The following is a 19,773-nucleotide window of genomic DNA, read 5'->3' on the forward strand; positions in this document are numbered from 1 at the left end:
CTCAGTGGGATCAGAGGGTAATGGCTTGTAGAAAGTGGTGTTGGAGAGCTGCCGAGCAGCCTCTTGTTCATATTCCGACCTATTCATGATGACAACAGCACCTCCTTTGTCAGCCTTTTTGATTATGATGTCAGAGTTGTTTCTGAGGCTGTGGATGGCATTGTGTTCCGCACGGCTGAGGTTATGGGGCAAGTGATGCTGCTTTTCCACAATTTCAGCCCGTGCACGTCGGTGGAAGCACTCTACGTAGAAGTCCAGTCTGCTGTTTCGACCTTCAGGAGGAGTCCATCTAGAATCCTTCTTTTTGTAGTGTTGGTAGGGAGGTCTCTGTGGATTAGTATGTTGTTCAGAGGTATGTTGGAAATATTCCTTGAGTCGGAGACGTCGAAAATAGGATTCTAGGTCACCACAGAACTGTATCATGTTCGTGGGGGTGGAGGGGCAGAAGGAGAGGCCCCGAGATAGGACAGCTGCTTCAGCTAGGCTGAGAGTATAGTTGGATAGGTTAACAATATTGCTGTGTGGGTTGAGGGAACCATTGCTGTGGCCCCTTGTGGCATGTAGTAGTTTAGAAAGTTTAGTGTCCTTTTTCTTTTGTAGAGAAGCAAAGTGTGTGTTATAAATAGCCTGTCTAGTTTTAGTAAAGTCCAGCCAGGAGGAAGTTTGTGTGGAAGGTTGTTTTTTTATGAGAGTATCCATTTTTGAGAGCTCATTCTTAATCTTTCCCTGTTTGCTGTAGAGGATGTTGACCAGGTGATTCCGCAGTTTCTTTGAGAGCGTGTGGCACAAGCTGTCAACATAGTCTCTGTGGTATGTAGATTGTAATGGATTTTTTACCTTCAGTCCTTTTGGTACGATGTCCATCTGTTTGCATTTGGAAAGGAAGATGATGTCTGTCTGTATCTGTACAAGTTTGTTCATGCAGTTGATAGATTTCCACTCCATACAACTAAATGCAGTGCCTTGCATAATGACAGGTTTCAGAGTAACAGCCGTGTTAGTCTGTATTCGCAAAAAGAAAGGGAGTACTTGTGGCACCTTAGAGACTAACCAATTTATTTGAGCATAAGCTTTCGTGAGCTACAGCTCACTTCATCGGATGCATACTGTGGAAAGTGTAAAAGATCTTTTTATATACACACAAAGCATGAAAAAATACCTCCTCCCACCCCACTCTCCTGCTGGGAATAGCTTATCTAAAGTGATCACTCTCCTTACAATGTGTATGATAATCAAGTTGGGCCATTTCCAGCACAAATCCAGGTTTTCTCGCACGCGCACGCACGCGCACGCTCTCTCTCTCTCTCTCTCTCACTCACTCACTCAACAAACTTCAAATCCAGACTCCAGGGAGAAACTGTTGAATTGGAATTCATTTGCAAATTGGATACAATTTACTTAGGCTTGAATAGAGACTGGGAGTGGCTAAGTCATTATGCAAGGTAACCTATTTCCCCTTGGTTTTTCCTACCCCCCCCCCACCCCTTCCTCAGACGTTCTTGTTAAACCCTGGATTTGTGCTGGAAATGGCCCACCTTGATTATCATACACATTGTAAGGAGAGTGGTCACTTTAGATAAGTTATTAGCAGCAGGAGAGTGGGGTGGGAGGAGGTATTTTTTCATGCTTTGTGTGTATATAAAAAGATCTTCTACACTTTCCACAGTATGCATCCGATGAAGTGAGCTGTAGCTCACGAAAGCTTATGCTCAAATAAATTGGTTAGTCTCTAAGGTGCCACAAGTACTTCTTTTCATTCCAACATTGATTCTGCTATGCCTGTGAATACTAGGCAATAATCACCTCCTCAGAAAAGAATACAATTATTACCATCTGGTTGGATATAAAGGAATTAATTCCCTTCTTCCCATCACTTTAGCCATATGAGCACAATAAAATAGACATTGACACCTCTGGCTTGGAGCATCAATGTTGTGTTAAGTTTTTCGTTTTGCATTTCTCAGCTCTGCCAATTACTTTATTACCTCATTGTACATTTCAACTACCCAAAATAATCTTCACTAATCACACATGTTGATCTGCTATCCAGATTTAATTTAAAAGAAATCAGCGTCTTTAAATAATTTGTAGAAATATAGTTGGTACACATTGTACATCACTGGTGTCCTAATGCTTGCTAGTGTGTGATTAACTCCTTGTAAAAAATGTCTTCTATATACAAAGAGTAAAGCTTGTATGTTCAATCTTTCCTTTTAGAGTAAAGAAAACAACAAACAAGGAAGGAACAATTATAAACTCTCCATGAGTGAGAAAGCAGGTGGAATATGTGTCACTCTGTAAGACCCTCCATCTTGAATCTTGAAGGATTGTACCATACTGTCCCAGCTGCAGTCATTTGAATAGGTTCCCCCTTGTTGTAGAAGAGAGGCAGCCCATAGCACGGTGTTCTGTGTGACAGCTCAAAGTCTCTGGGACATGCTCTCTACCTGGATCCAAAATAGCTGGAATGTGGTCACCTCTTGAGAATGTTGCAGAACACTTCTGTTTGATTAGGTTTTTGGAGAGGGCTGAGGGTAGGTTCCCAGAATGATGAGGTGGGGGGGAGGGGAAATAAAGGGGGGGATTTTTGTAGAGATTGGCAGAGCTCCTTTTTGAATAATTACTTTAATGCAGCTGGGGATTTGTTTTTTGTTATTGTTTTGTTATAATATGAATTATTGTTATAATTGTTATAATGTTTTGTTATAATTATTAATTATGGTGCCTCGAGCTTTGTATAAGCATTGTTTTATTTAAATATAAATAAATAATTACATAATCCCCCAAACAAACTGTGCTTAAAAATGCAGTGAACAGCTTCATAGCTAAATACACCACAATCATTTAAATGCATTATGCCCTGTAGGAGAATTACATTGCCCTTCCCAACAAAGTTCAATCTAGCAGCAAAACAATAACTCCAAAATTACTACAACTTTATCATTTGAAGCTGGCAATGGGACTACTCACAGTAAATGAAGTTAAGTATGTGCATAAGTCTTTACAGGATGAGGGCCAAAGTCATCATCCCAGTTGGATGGTGACTCTCTTTAGCCTGGCCTGATATACGGTATAGATCAAATCCTGCGAGTTGCTTAAGGGCTTGTTTACGCGTGGATTTGTTCCTGATTCACTCCATATGTGGGCACATTTATTTCAGTTCATACATGGCGTTATTCAGGAATAGCTGTTGCACTTTAAATTCATACCATACCTTATGAGAAACACTTTCAAGGGTAAAAAGAAAAGGAGTACTTGTGGCACCTTAGAGACTAACCGATTTATTTGAGCATAAGCTTTCATGAGCTACAGCTCACTTCATCGGATTAAATTGGTTAGTCTCTAAGGTGCCACAAGTACTCCTTTTCTTTTTGCGAATACAGACTAACACGGCTGTTACTCTGAAAACTTTCAAGGGTAGACAAATGTCTAGTGTGCACAGCAACACTTGTGGACTTCAGTAAGAGTTGAGGATACTTGGCACTTTGCAGGAGGTACTTAACACCTCAGAAAATTGGGCACTGTGGCCAGCTGTAGCAAACCAATGATAAAACTGCCCACTGCTTATTCTTTCCTAAAATTAATAAGCCACTCCTCAGAGCTGCATCACTTTTTGAAGATTAATTAGTGATACTGTAAACTGAGAAATACTGAAAAGTAAATTTCTGTTTGAAATTGTACTATAATCAGATATGTCTCCAAAATGTGGATGTGTAGCTTAGTTGAGTTTGGTAATCACATTTTATCTCTTCAATGGTGTCTCAAAAGCTAAAAGCAAATTTATCACAAACTTATGCATACACTTGTCCACTTAAAAAAAAAATCTCCTTTTGAAAGGCACCAGACTGACAAATATGTAAACACAACTCCTCTAGGTACAACACAGGCATCAATAAAGCCAGTCTCCCCATGCTGGACTCAAACCTGTAAGTTACAGCTATCCAGTGCCCCATAATGAATGTAGGAGGTGGAATCTAAATTTCCTGACAATGTAAGTATTATAGCTTAACTTTCTAAGCTAACCTTTGCAAGGATTCTGGGATGTTCTCAAAGCTACTGTGTGCCTGGAGCTGCACGACAATGACATTTAACTGTTTTTATTTGCTTGAGCTTTTTTTCTAAACCTGACTCTCAGAGAACCTTCTGAGCCAGAGGCTGGAGCAAAACAAGAGAAATGGAGAAACAGAAGCTAACTTTATTTTTGATCCAACAGTCAGTCAGTGCACTGTACAACAAAGGCTGAAGTGATATAGCAAAGGAGTCATGTTTAGGTCAGCTTTATTATACAGTTGTTCTGGTTTATCTTCTTTAGTTTCCTGACAAGACAGATTCTGAGACCATACGATGGCTACCTTTGATCTTAGGATCATCAGTCATGTCAGGAGACATAACACTTGCACATTAGAATTCCCACAACATAGCTTTGGAGGTGTGGGAGTAAGCCAACATAGTGGCAGAAGACTTTGTTAACTAAAATTGGGAGGAACAAATTTACAGGCGGTATTGCAGAAATAAATTCACTGTCTTACTATTTTAAGGTGAATTATTTTTAAGGATAATCATATAATCTTTAAACCATTGGAAACTGAACACCAGTCAAAAATTGAGCTAAAATATTAGGGGTGGGATTAACAAGGGAAATTTAGGAACCTAGCTGCCATTTTAGGCATCTAAGTCCAACACTTAGACCTATGTCTACACTTAACATGCTACAGCAGCACAGCTGCAGTGCTTCAAGGTAGAAACTCACTACAGTGATTGGAGTTCTCCTATCACTGTAGTTAATCCACCTCCCTAGGAGGTGATAGCTAAGTCAATGGAAGAATTCTTCCATCCTAGCACTGTCAACACTGGGGGTTAGGTCAGCATAGCTGTCTCTCAGGGGCATGGATTTTCACGCCCCTGAGAGATGTAGCTATGTTGATGTTAGTTTCCATTGTAGACCACTCCTTCGGAACCACTGGCATTCATAAAGTCACCTCTCAGCTGTCATCAAACCATCTAGGCACCTAAATTCCTTGGGCACCAAAGTTTATAACAGTTAAAGTCCCCAAGGCATCTAAATTTCAGTGGTTGAGCAAATGAATATCAGAACGGCCATAATGGGTGAGAGCAATGGTCCATCTAGCCCAGTACCCTGTCATCCAGTCCCAGCTTCTAGCAGTCAGACATTCAGGGACACCCAGAGCATAGGTTGTGTCCCTGACCATCTTGCTAATAGCCACTGATGGACCTATCCTCCATGAACTTATCTAATTCCTGTTTGAACCCAGTTATAGTTTTGGCCTTCATAACATCCCCTGGCAATGAGTTCCATACAAAGACTGTTAGTTCCTTAAGTTACTTTTAAACCTGCTTCCTATTAATTTCATCGGGTGACCCCTAGTTCTTGCATTACGTGAAGGGGTAAATAATATTTCCTTATTCATGTTTTTTCCATACCATTCCTGATTTCATAGACCACTATCATATCCCCCTTTATCCTTCTGTTTTCTAAACTGAACAGTCCCAGTCTTTTTAATCTCTCCTGGAATGGAAGTTGTTCCCTACCACTAATTATTTGTCTTGCCCTTCTCTGTACCTTTTCCAATTTTAATATAACTTTTAATATATATATATTCATATATATAAAGTTATAGTTTAATATAACTTTTTTGAAATGGAATGACCAGAACTCCATGCAGTATTCAAGGTGTGGGCATACTATGGATTTATATAGTGGCATTATGATTTGTCCTTTTTTATTATCTTCCCCTTTCTCAATGGCTTCTAACATCCTGTTAGCTTTTTTGACTGCTAATGCACGTTGAACAGATGTTTTCAGAGACCTCTCCACAATGATTCCAAGATCTTTCTTGAGGATAACAGCTAATTTAGAACCCATCGGTTTTGTATGTATAATTGGGATTATATGCAGTGGAGGCTTGTTGGTCGTAGGATATTAGAGAGACAAGGTCAATGAGGTAATATATTTTATTGGCCCAACTTCTGTTGATGAGAGAGACAAGCTTTCGAGCTTACAAAGAGCTCTTCTTCAGGTCTGCAAAACTAACTCAGAGTGTTACAGCTAAATAAAAGGTGGAACAGATTCAATGGTCCCTTGAAATATGTGTTAACTACTTATGCTAAACAATCTGTTCCACTTTGTATTTAACTCTGACATTGTGACTTAGTTTCCTAGAAAGATGTTACCTCACCCACTTTGTCTCCTAATTGGAATTATGTTTTCCAATGTGCATTACGTTGCATTTATCAACATTCTATTTCATCTGCCATTTTGTTGCCCAGTCACCCAATTTTGTGAGATCCCTTTGTAACTCTTCACAGTCATCTTTGAATTTAACTGTCTTGAGTAATTTTGTATCATCTGCAAACTTTGCCTCCTCACTATTTACCCCCTTTTCCAGATCATTTAGGAATATGTTGGAAAGCACTGGTCCCAGTACAGCTCCTTGGAAGTCCCTGCTATTTACCACTTTCTATTGTGAAAACCGACCATTTATTTGTTTCCTGTCTTTTAACCAGTTACTAATCCATTAAAGGACCTTCCCACTTATTCCACAACTACTGACTTTGCTTAGGAGCCACTGGTGTGGAACCTTGACAGAGGCTTTCTGAATGTCCAAGTATACTACGTCCACGGGATCACCCTTGTCCACATGCTTGTGAACAAAAAATTCAAAGAATTCTAATAGCTGCCAAAGTCCTGACACTGACCAGCAGCTCGGCTCCTAACTTACACATAAGACCCAGTTGGATTATTTTCCCTTTCTATGGGGTCCAATAAGTGCTTAGAGCATGTCTAAATCCTCACAAAACATCCAGAGAGGAGGAGGGAGTGATACATTTCACCGTCTTACAGCCTTTATTCCAGTAGTTAGGGCACTCACTCAGAATGTGGGAGACCCAAGTTCAATTCCCTTCTCTGTCTGATGTGGAACAGATATTTTAATTGAAGACTCCCACTTCCCAGAGGAGTGCTCTAAGCCACTGGGCTATAAGGTATTGTGGGACAGGTCTCCCTTAAGCTCTCCTTGTGAAGCTGTTCCACTAAGTATAAATAATTAAATAGTAATTGAGCCAGAGAGAACATTAGAATGATTCTGTAACCCAGTGGTTAGAACACTCAGCTGGGACATGACAGCCAGGTTTTGGTCCTCCTGCTCCAATGAATATTTAATTATTTACACACAGGAGAGGGTTCATGGCTGTGAATCATGAGTGGAGATAGGTGCCTCCCCTAACTCAGGACTGTGAATTCCACGAGGTGGCAGGGTGCCTAACTGTTAGGCACATTGACGCTCAGTGTTGCAGAGTATAAGTCCTCTTTGTGAATACTATACTAGAAAACTAAAATGTAGAGGTTAATTCTTTTTATACCAAGAATTGCAGAATGCATATGAAAATTATGCTAACCTTGAACTGATACAGTAGGTTGTAAACCTGTATAACACAGTTACCAGCCATAGCAGCCAGCAAGTTATCATGTAAAATGTATTGCTTGCTTTACTTGTACTTCATTGCTCTGTGTCACTAAAAGCAAACACTGCATTTTTAGCTGAACCAAGGCTGTGATTAAGTTGCCTTTCACTCTTTAAAAATAACCTTGGCTATTACTCATGTTGAAATTGCCTGACAGTGATCAAACATTTACAACAGTACAGTGATACTGCCTGCATCAAACAAAGATGTTGCAACTTTATTGAATTAAAGGTGGCCAGGATGAAGAGTCAAGATCACTTTCCAATTAAAAAAAAACAAAACAAGGAGTACTTGTGGCACCTTAGAGACTAACAAATTTATTTGGGCATAAGTTTTCCTGGGAGAGTGCATTAGGGCCTGATCCAGCACCCATTGAACTCAGTGGGAATCTTTCTACTGATTTCAATAGCAAAGGATCAAGCATTTACAGGGTATTAAAAATCCCAATACAATCTGTAGCACAGGGGCTGGATTGAGCCAGTTAAAGGCTTTATCTACACTGGTACTTTTCTACAAATCTCCCACTGCTGTACTTCAGTCTCAGTGGTAACAATAGTGGGAGCACTAGTGTAGACAGATTAAATGGCCAATGGCCAACCTATCATTGGTGTTATGCTAATAGTCCCAATATTGCTACTACCGGTGGTAGTATCACATTGGGAGATTTTTGGAAAATGCCAGTATAGACAAGGCCTCACTATGGCATGTCAGATGAGCATTCTCTAATGGCCTCATCAATTTCAGCAGAATAGATGTTATCTTTTTCAAAAATTGTTTCTATCCCTTAAAATTTGCAAAAATACAATTGTGAATGCAAACCCATGCAGTGCTGAGTTTGCAGACAGAATGAAATAACATTTCTAAGGCTAAATGCTGCCTCATTCGTCCTCTGCAGCCACAGGAGACTAACTACAGCCTAAAATTGTATGTTGGACAAAGGGGCAGACCACACAGAGGAACAATATATCGAGGAGGATTTCAGTGGCATGGTGAGGCAAGTGCAAGGGAACAGCTAGCAGATCTGGCGGTATGCAGATCCAAAGGCCTAAACCTTCCACAGAGGGGATAATGATAGGAAAAGTGTATGTGGATGAAAATGTGTAATGTTCGTGAGTTTATTGACGCTATACATGTATAATGTAAAGCTCATTTGTTGTTTTTACAATATTATTTACTCCTGGGGACATTCTGCATGAAAAAGTAAAAATTCTGCACACGGTATTTTAAAATTCTGCAAAATTCACCTATGAAAGCTCATACTCCAATATGTCTGTTAGTCTGTAAGGTGCCACAAGACTCTTTGCCACTACTCTTTTGGGCCCTCTACTGGAATGTGTACATGTGCACCAAATAAAAGAGGGAGCCAGCCAGCTGCCCCTGTACAGACTGAGATGTGCTGAACTGTTAAATTAATACCTGTGAATGACACACAGATTTGGAATGAAGGGAAATGTATTTTATTCATATTTTCTTATTGAGACTATACCCCAGTGGCAGAACTCTACTACTGTATATAATAAGAGGAGCACAGCCTAATGTGTTCAGTATAACTCTCAATAACGTGTACCATGTCTGAGATGCTTTCTACAATTCATAGCTTGTTTCCAGTTCTTTGGAGTCTAAGGATAAAAGTGAAAGTGTAAGTGATTTTACAATTAATTAATAGGATAGGAGTACACTGCAATTGAGCTATCAAATAATAAATTGTGTATAATTCAAATTTCAGATATGTATTATTTCTGTGATTATAAAGTTAGGGTTCCAGGATGAATTTAAAGAGGCACTTTTCAAAACTAAATACACACAAATTTGGTCTCAGTCCCTCAGTTTAATTCCTGTGCTTTTTCATTGTACACTATGCTTTCTGGACATTTAAAATTCAAATGTGTTTCTAGTAAGTATGCAACTGCTATTAAACTGCAACGCTGAGAAATGTCTTTGCTATCAGCAGGAGGTTTTCATACAGACCCTCAGCTGCAGCGCTCTTCTCAGACGCTGATATGGTCTCTTTGTTTAATACCTAGGCCCAGGGCACACTTTTTCAATAAAGAATGAGTACTGCTGAGCAGAGCACAAAAGCTTCCAACTTGAGGAAGTGTCGATTTCACGTTCCTGCTTTGTGTGCGTTTCTCTCACACGCACACATTAAATAAGTCCTGAGGGTTGAACAATGGAGACATTTACTCGATGGAAAAAGAGAGTATAATAAAAAAGAACAACAAAAAGAGGGGTTTCAATCTAGCTATTAAGGACCCCCCCCCCCCGATAAAATAAAGCTGCAGCACCATGACAAAATATAATATACGGTGAATTGCAACTCTTTTAATTTTCTGTGTCCACATTGCTCCTGCTTATAATCAATAATATTGCAGAAAATAAGCGCTTGGCGTGTGACCAATGCAACCATACTAATTGCAGCGCTGTCGTATTGGCTCTGAGGCAGCAGCTTGCTGTGCTGTGCAGACGCCGCTGCCTCTCTGTCCGGTACGGGCTCTGGCTCGCCGCTGCCCTGTGCTCCTAGCTCCGGGCTCTCCGGTGCGCAGACGCGCTCGTTACCTGTATATATCATCCTCTTCCCCGCAGCGGCTGCTCCGAGGGAGGGTCTGGGGGTACTGGCGGCCATGACGCAGCCCCTGGTCTTTGCCCCGGGCGGCCGGCTGCCTGTGGTTTGCCTCGGTTACGCCTTGGCGGACCCAGCCCCGCGCCGGGCGCGGCGGCAGCTGTGGGCTCTCTGCAGGCCGCAGCCGGCGGGGGGCGGTTGCTGGGGTCGCTGCTCGTGGGCGGCAGCTGCATTGTGACATGCGGTCCTTGCGCGAGCCGCCGCCCATTCCGCCGGCCGGGCGCCTTCTCCGGGCGCGCAGGGCACCGGCGCCCTTTTGAGGCGTGGGGGAGGGGGAGCGGGGGGTATTTCCCTGGGTAACATCGGGCAACTTCTGCAAAAGGCAAGGTCTGTGTGGGCGCCCAGCTTCCGGGTTAATGGTGTCCTGCTCCAGGGAATTGTTGGCCCTACAGCTCTGGACTGTAGTCTATATAGCAGGGGGCTGGATGGGGCTATGCAGGTCTCGCTATATCTTTACCTTTGTTAAGACTTCCTTGATTTTTGATTGAATTTAGTGCTCATGAAAGATAATAGCTGGAAAGCCCTGGAACCAGGGTATGCAGTTGGCCTGTGATGACTTCCACATCCACCCGCCTCTCAGCTGAGGAGACTTCAGACTACCCAACAACCCCCCTAACCTCGTCTGTTCTGTTCTGGTTCTTATACCTAGGCTTTGCACTTCAGTAATTTAGTGAAAGCAGGATTTATTTTATTTTACTTTTTGTCAGTTGATGTAATATTTTGGACACAGCATTAATAGACAATGCATTTTATTCTCCTAGTCAGCAGACACAATAGTCCCCTGTTCTATCATCAGTCTCTATTGCATTTGATTGCAACTCTAAGGGTACCTCTTCACAAAAAAGTTGACATGGGCTCCTACTCAGATGTTGCCCCTAACCCAGGCACACACAACAGAACATCATCTAACTCGAGTTTGGCCATGTCTGAAATCTGGGCTGAGTAGAGATATCCCAGTAGAGTAAGTGGACAGGCTAGAACCTAGATCCCACTTTCACTTGGGCTGGTAAACTGTCCACTCTGCAGTGTTGATGAAGACTACTTAACTTGAGTGTTGATAGTCCTCCAATGCCTTCCCACAAGTCAGCATAGGCAGGGACACCTCCAGAAAGTGAACAATTCTCACTTTAACTTAGCATGGCACCACTAAAGATTTGGTTAGGCAGAGAGAACGCCAGGCCAAATTTCAGTGAGTGGCATTGTGACCCAGCATGTCAGGTTGAAACACCATTTGACATGGACAGAAGTCTAGAGCATGCCAAACTGCAAGTCATTTTATTTAGTGAATTCATATGCTAAGGATACTTTCTTGGCTCCCTGCAGCACTGAGCTCAGGTCAGGTGAATACCCTCTTCCTCTGGGGTCTGGGCTTTCCCTTTCACTAACCTGTTGGCTCAAATCCAGGCTGGCAAGAAAAGGAGGCTTGGCTGAAATTAACCAACTCCAGCCATACTGGGCTGCAGTGTACAGAGTTGAGCTGCAGGGAGCCAAGAAAGTAGATTTAAGAACAAAAATCCGCTAGCCAGACCCCTTCCGAATCCCCCCACTTCCAGGGTTTAATTTCTGAAAACAGCTGGTCAGCTAACCCCAGGCCTACCCCAGGGAAGGAGTAGAGGGGAGCTACTCCACCTTTGATCCTATATTAAAGGCTTCATCCCTGGAGGCACGGCGCCCCCTGCCCCACTGGGGCACATGGCCCTGTCTCATCCCACCCCACCTTCCATTCGTGTGGCTCTCCTTGTCGGCTAACCTGCTTCCCCCACCCTGACCACTTCATTAGCCATCTTCCCCTGCATCACAGGGTGCGCTACCTACCACAGAGAAGCGAGAAAGAACACATTTGGGTAAAAACAAGCCCTGGCTAATGTGCTGCTCTCTCCAACGTGTGCCTGGCTTTAGCAAAGTATTTAATTAGCCTCCACAAACTTCTTTTCCTCGCCTGCAGATTATAGTGATCTCAACCCAAGAAGCCCTGGAATGTGATTCCTTCTGAGGACATGCTCAATTGAGATGTAATGACATTGACTTGGTGTGCAAAAGAGTGAAGAAGAGCGTGGAATAGATTTTATTAACACTACTGAGCTGCTTGTGAATGATTTTGTGACTATAGATATTGGTGACTTCTTTCTCTGAGTGTCATTGTAATTGGCAGTGAAAGTCACTAGATTTGTCACTGGTCACTTTGACACTTACTTTCTCACTAGGGAAACCAAAAAGTCACTAAATCTAGTGAGAAAGTAGCTAAATTGGCAACACTCTGGCCGGACTCCAGGGCAGTTCCAGCTCCGGGCAGTCTCTGCTTCCCGCCACCTGTGGGGCCCTGTCTGTCTCCCCGGAGCCAAGCCAACTCAAACTGGTGCAGAAGCCTGGCCAGTCTTGGCCAGGTGCGGGGGAGGGGAGGGAGACACAGTGTGGGGGCTTGGCTGCGCCCCTCCAGGCAAGTGGGTCCTGAAGGAGCCCGACTGGGGCAGGCCCTGGCCTGGCTGATCGCACCACTGCCGAGGAGCTGGAGCCCTGGCTGCGCTGCCAGCTCAGCCCAGCAGACACAGTCACCTCCCAGCAGGGCCAGTATGTGTGACTGGGAGGCAGGGCATGAGGGAATGGGTCTCTGGGGAACCTGGGGTAAAGGAGGGTTGCTGGCTGGGAGGCAGTGGGGGAGATCTGTGTGTGTTGGGGCACTAGGGAGTGGGGGTTCTGTTTGGGGTGCTAGGCGGTCCTGGTGGGGCTGTGGGCGGGGGGGAGCACTGGGCAGAGGTGATATTGTGCAGGGTGCTGTGCATTTGTGGGGAGGGGGTGGGGACGGGGTGCTGGGCATAACAGGTCGAGGGGGACACTGGGCATAAGGAGTTGGGAGGTGTCGCAGAGGCGCCAACTTTCTGATTTCCCCGGGGGTGCTTGATCCCCGCTCTGACCCAGGCTAACTGAAGTGCCCAGAGCAGGCTAACTCTACAGTGAAGACATAGACTCATAGACTTTAAGGTCAGAAAAGACCATTGTGATCATCTACTCTGACTTCCTGCACATTGCAGGTCACAGAACCTCACCCACCCACCCCTGTAATAGACCCCTAACCTCTGGCTAAGTTACTGAAGTCCTCAAATCATGGTTTAAAGACTTAAAGTTACAGAGAATTCACCGTTTACACTAATTTAAACCTGCAAGTGACCCATGCCCCATGCTGCAGAGGAAGGTGAAAACCCCCAAGGGTCTCTGCCACTCTGACCTGGGGGAAAATTCCTTCCCGACCCCAAATATGGTGATCAGTTAGACCCTGAGCTTGTGGGCAAGACCCACCAGCCAGATATACCTGGGAAAGAATTGTCTGTAGTAACTCAGAGCCCTCCCCATCTAGTGTCCTGTCTCCAGTTGTTGGGGATTTTTGCTACTGGCAGCCACCGATGGGCCACATGCAATTGTTGGCAGACCCATCATACCATCCCCTCCATAAACTTATCAAACTCAGTCTTGAAGCCAGTTAGGTTTTTTGCCCCACTGCTCCCCTTGGAAGGCTGTTCTAGAACTTCACTCTTCTGATGGTTAGAAACCTTCACCTAATTTCAAGACTAAACTTGTTGATGCACAGTTTATATCCATTTGTTCTTGTGTCCACATTGGTGCTTATCTTAAATAACTCCTCTCACACCCTGGTGTTTATCCCTCTGATGTATTTATAGAGAGCAATCCTATCTCCCCTCAGCCTTGTTTTGGTTAAGCTAAACAAACCAGGCTCTTTGAGTCTCCTCTCATAATGTAGGTTTTCCATTTCTTGGATCATCTACAGATTTAGTAAAAATCCTTGCTATTGGATTTGCAATTTCATGTTCTAGTTCCTCTAATATTCTAAGATGGAGACTATCCAGGCCTCCTGATTTAGTCCTAGTATGCTGTTTGAGTTTGACTTTCACCTCAGGTTTAGAAATTTCTACCTCCATATCCTCGTTGCCATTAGCCACCCTGCCACTACCCCTAACTCTTCATGAGCCTAATTAAAAACTTAAGCAAAGTATTTGTTTAGGTGTTGGGTCATGCCTAGATAATCTTTAATCTCCACCCCATCCTCAGTGCTTAGTGGTCCCACTTCTTCTTTCCTTGTTTTCTTCTTATTTATGTGGCCATAGAACCTTTTACTATTGTTTTTAATTCCTTTTGCGAGGTCCAACTCTGCTTCACTTTTGGCAGTTCTCACTTTATCCTTACACTTTCTGACCTCCAAGTGGTAGCTTTCTTTGCTGATCCCTCACATCTTTCATTCCTTGTAGGCTTTCAGCTTTCTCTTAATCACCTGTCTGAGATGGTTGCTTATCCAGCTTGGTCTGCAATCCTTCCCTATGAATTTTTCCCCCTTGCTTGGGATGCAGGCTCTTAGTTGCCCCTGAGTCCCAGTATCTGCTGGTAAAGATAGAGTAAAAATGACAATCACTTGTCAGTAGAGGGGCTATTTTTTAGCTTTTCCCAAGGGCCAACCCAACATAAGGGTACTTGGTAGAGTTTCACAGTACAGAGTGTGTTAGATAGGGAGTACTTGTCTGTATGTGGTTTCTGGATAGTTTTGACAATCTGGGTGAGAAACAGGAATGGGGGCATTGACACTGGGTCACTGAGGGTTTTCTGTTCAATTAACCTTTCATTCACGACTCCAACTCCCTCCTCTGAGCACTCTAACTTTCCAGTCTCCTTTTCCCACTCTGTTCCCTCAGCCTCTTGACTTGTCTATTTTCCCTCTCATCACATCCTCTGTGGCTGCATCTTGATGCCTTTCAGCTGAACTGTTTTGTTTTCTGGCATGCAATTTTGTGAGATGCACCAAATCCTCAAATTTCATGTTCAGACATTTGGTGCACCCTGGTTCAACAGTTTAACTGGGAGGCAGCACCCTGTGGCATGGCACAGAAGGCAAGGTCATCCCTGAGGCCTTGTTTACACAGAAAAGTTATGCTGCTTTGAGTATACTGGTATAATTAAGGTGGTATAATCTGTCCTTTGTGGATGTGGTTATACCAATAAAGATGTACTTATACTGGTAAATCTTATTACCACATAGGAAGGGACCTTTATACCAGCATAACTATGTCCACGAGTACAACCTTATCAGTAAAAGATCACACCGCTAACTGACATAGTTATACATGTACAAAAACTGTGTGTAGACCATGCCTAATAAATCAGGGAACAGGGCATTGCAGGGACAGTGTGATTGCAAGAGAGACAGTAAAAATAAAATAAAATAAAAATTAAAAAAAAATCAGCTGAAAATAGGAACAAGTGTTTTGCTAAAAGTTTGGCTAAAATTAATCCAATGTCTCAGGCAGGTCTGTTACAGATGCCAGAACTTCTGTGGGCCTGTCACAGGGTGACTGAAAGATTACAGCTGGGAAAGATTACAGTTCTTACTGCCCAGTTGGGCTTCGAGAAGGTACCGAGCCAAATAAAACGGAAAACAGCATCAGGGGAAGGTGGCTACCTGTTGACCTGTCTTAGATTAAAACCTTGTAGGAAGTGGAGGAGGACATATTGGCTGCAACACTATTTGTTTGTTATGGCTTTGCAGCAATGTACAGCTGCAGCACAGCTTGAGTGAAATGAATCCATAGATGACTAGAGAGAGGAAGTAAGGAGACTAGTTCTGATATCGGATAGGTATCAGGCAACAGAAATTTCTGGCGATTCTGCATTGTGTCCTGTAATTCTTAGGAAGACTTGGGGGTCAGCTCCTAGTAGATCAGCAACAAAATATATAGTGCATCTGACAGTGAGATGAGTCCAGTTAAATAAAAAGGTCATTGTCACACTAGTAGAAAAGCAGATCACTTGGGTGCCTTCTCAATGTGATCTGGCCTTACCTAGCTGACCCCCAAACTTTTGGCATCATTGCTGTAATGATGTAAGTTTGGTCACATTCTGGATTTCTTTAAGTAGCTCCAAACTAATCCCTCCCATATTTTTCCATAGAGAAGCAACCTTAATGCAAAGCAGACCTGGTCCTGAGGTAGGAGAATTCTTTATTGCAGCCTGCAGTGCACATGGGCTGATACTCTCTTTAGTGGGGGATATGAGGAGGAAGGTGTCAGGGGCCTATTAAATTTTTTTTTCATTCCCTTTGTCTTGCTTCATTCTTGTGTGTATCAGTGAGTACTTTGGCAGTTGGTGATATTTGTCTTATTTTTCTCACCCTTTGCAAAAGCCGTCTTCTGCTTAACATGCACATTCTTTCCTTCAGAGCTGTTTCCCTCCTCAATAGGCTATTGCAATTGGCTAAATGCCAAACAGTAGGGTGAACTGCATGAAAGAGCCTTGATCATAGACAGGCAGTCTTACAATTTCTTTCTTGTATTCAAGATGCAGATGGATGCCATTAGTACGATTTTAACTCAGAATTTGCACAGCTTGCCTGCAAAACTGAGACTAATACTAAATATTTACGTTGTGCTTTTCATCTTCAAAATGCTCTAAAACATAAATCCTCACAACATCCCTGTGAAATAGGTATGAAATAGGTTTTATTATACTCTTTTTAAAGGTGGGGAAACTGAGGAATGCACTAGGTTTACTTGTCCAAGGACACATCACACAACAAGTTGTTATCAGAGTCAGGATTAGAACTCAGGAGTTCTTGATGCTCCAGTAATGTTCTACACCATGCCTTCTGGTCTAAAAACGGTCATGTTTCACTTGGCAACACATTGTTCTCCAGGTGACAAGAGGTGATATGTGCCATCAACCATGAAAATATATCTTAAGTAAGAGCTTACTAGTCAAATTTGATCTACTTCTGAAAACCATATGGCCAAATTCTCTCTTACACTAAGATCCAGTGTAGCGAAGGAGATTGGGGTCAGAGGACTATCAGAGAGCCCTTGCTGTAAGAGAGGGTCTGGATCTCTGTTCCTAATCCATAGTTCATAACAATGGAAAATTACTTTGGCATTGTCCTCACTCCACCCCAATCTGCCTATTTGAAAGAACAATACAGGGCCTTAAAAGTTTTGCTGCATTAACTATACTGATACAGTTACAGTGGCACCCTAGTGTGGACATATTTATACTGGTATAAAAGTGCCTATACTGGCATAGCTTATTTTGGTTAGGCAAGGCCATGCCTATGCTAGAGGAAATAGTAGTATAATATACCGCTCCTAGTGCAGACTTAGCTATACTAGCAAAGCTGCAGTTTGTACTGGTATAGCAGAACCACCCCCCATGAATAAAATAAGCTATACCTGCAGAACCGCAGCTTTGCCGGTTTCGCTGCATCTGAACTGGGGACTTGTGCTAACTATGTGTCAGGAGTAAGGCCCTGCAGCTGCACCTGCTCAGTACTTCTGATGCCCTACCGAGCCAGCTAGGCTGCCTGATGGACCTTCTGCCAGATTGGCTCAGGAAGCCAGCAGGCTGGTTCTTAAGCCCAGCAGCAGCAGTAGCTCACTGGCTGTTCAATGCACATGCCCACAAACTCTCTGCCTCCTTGTGCTCATCTCTTGCCAATCCCTGCTCCTGCTTTGTTCCTCCATAGCTGCAGCCCAGATCCTGCCTTTCACTCAGTCTTGTTTCCAACCTCTCCCAGCCTTGCTTCTGCCTCAGAACCAGCCCTGCTCCTGCCTTCCCTGACTCCTGGTAATCCAGTTCGGACCCTCGGCTCAGATTCATGACTCCGACTCTGTCTTGACCCTTGGCTCTGGCATTCAGACTATGACCACTAGGCCTGATTCCCACTCCTACTACTAGGCCTGACCACCTATGATCCGGTGCCCTGACACTTGTTGGTTGGGGATCACACCCCTGACTGACAAAACTGTGCTAGCACAAGTCTGTCATGTAGACCTAGCTGTATTCTGGTTCGGGAATTTAAATAAGATATACTGGTATATGACACCTTTATATCAGAATAACTGTCTAAACTAGGATATTTACCAGTATAGCTACGTCAGCAAAAATCTACCCTTAACTGACATAGTTACACCAATAAAGCTTCTAAGGGCTAGTCTACACTTAAAATGCTACAGAGTGCTGCTGTAGCACTTCAATGAAGATGCTACCTATGCCAACAGGAGGGCTTCTCTCATTGGTGGAGGTACTCCACCTCCCCGAGAGGCAGTAGCTAGGTCGACAAGATAATTCTCCTATTGACCTAGCACTGTCTACACTGCGGGATTAGGTTGGTTTAACTGGCTTGCTCACAAGTGTAGATTTTTCACACCCCTGAGTGATGTAGATATACCAACCTATTTTCCTTGTGTACACCAGGCCTAAGCATAGACCAGCCTAGAAAATCTGACTGGGGAAAAGACTGAGCTGTGAGGTGCGGTTTCTAAGTCTTTCTAAGGCTATGTATTCGCTATACCCACTACAATGACACAGCTTCGGTGCTGCATCTGTGCCGCTGTAGTGCTATAGGTAGGGCCCTGTCAAATTCACGGTCCATTTTGGTCAATTTCTCGGTCATAGGATTTTAAAAATTGTAAATCTCATGGTTTCAGCTATTTAAATCTGAAATGTCATGGTGTTTTAATTGTAGGGATCCTGACCCAAAAAGGAGTTGGGAGGGGGCCCTGTCACAAAGCTATTGTAATGCGAGGGTTGCGGTACTGCTACCATTACTTCTGCACTGCTGCTGCTGGTGGTGCTGCCTTCAGAGCTGGGCAGCTGGGGAGTGGCGGCTGCTGGCCGGGAGCCCAGCTCTGAAGGCGGCAGAGCCACCGCCAGCAGCAGTGCAGAAGTAAGGATGGCAGGGTATCATATGGTATTGCCACCCTTACTTCTGCGTTGTTGCCTGCAGAACTGGGCCCTCCATCAGCAGCTGCCACTCTCCGGTTGCCCAGCTCTGAAGGCAGGGTATGGTATTGCCACCCTTACTTCTGCGCTGCTGGAGGTGTGGGAGTGGGGATGACTTCAGAGCTGGGCACCTGGCCAACAGCTGCTCCTCTCTGGTCACCCAGCTCTGAAGGCAGCACAGAAGTAAGGGTGACCCCCCAAAAGAGTCTTGCGACCCCCCTGCAAGTCTCTTTTGAGTCAGAACCCTCAATTTGAAAAACACTGGTCTTCCCCATGAAATCTGTATAGTATGGGGTAAAAGCACACAAAAGACCCGATTTCATGGGAGGAGACCAGATTTCACAGTCCATGATGCATTTTTCTTGGCCGTGAACTTGGTAGGGCTATAGTATAGACACTTGCTGCATCGACAGAAGAGGTTTTTCCATCAACGTAGTTAATCCACCCACCTCTATTAGAGGCAGTAGGTAGGCTGACAGAAGAATTTTTCTATTGACATAGCCACGTCTACAAAGGGGGTTAGGTCGACTTAACTATGGTCCTCAGGGTGTGAAATTTTTCACAACACTGAGCGAGTTAGTTGTATTGATCTAATTTTTAAGTGAAGACCAGGCCTAAGAGATGGACCATTGAGGATTCAAAGACGCTTAATTATGATAGACACCAGTTGACAGGCTTATCATCATGAAAGGTGTTTGAATCCTCAATGGGCCATCTCTTAAGCTTGGTCTACTCTAGGAACTTACATCACTGGGTATACCCCTGAGAAATGTAGCTATACTGACCTAACCCCTGGTGTAGACAGTGCTAGGTCAATTGGAGAATTCTTCCGTCAACCAGACTACTGCCTCTTGGAGTGGTGGATTACCTATGCTGACACAAGAACCCCTCCCATCAGCATA

General features: G+C 43.7%; 1 protein-coding gene across 4 annotated transcripts in view; it reads right to left on the reverse strand.

The window, feature by feature from the left end:
• The window catches only part of SPMIP2 (sperm microtubule inner protein 2), a 107,298-nt gene that overhangs the window by 68,732 nt on the left and 18,793 nt on the right, over positions 1-19,773 (reverse strand). For 3 of the 4 annotated variants that reach the window (XM_075127775.1, XM_075127776.1, XM_075127777.1), the window contains exon 1: positions 10,039-10,301. The exons of the other annotated variant lie outside the window; for it this stretch is intronic. In XM_075127775.1, coding sequence (XP_074983876.1) covers positions 10,039-10,105 — 67 coding nt within the window. In that variant the 5' untranslated portion in view covers positions 10,106-10,301. Of the gene's footprint in view, positions 1-10,038; positions 10,302-19,773 lie in introns of those variants that run through there. 4 annotated transcript variants of the gene reach the window in all.

Source organism: Caretta caretta, chromosome 4 (assembly GCF_965140235.1).
Source record: "Caretta caretta isolate rCarCar2 chromosome 4, rCarCar1.hap1, whole genome shotgun sequence".
NCBI classification, from domain to species: domain Eukaryota; kingdom Metazoa; phylum Chordata; order Testudines; family Cheloniidae; genus Caretta; species Caretta caretta.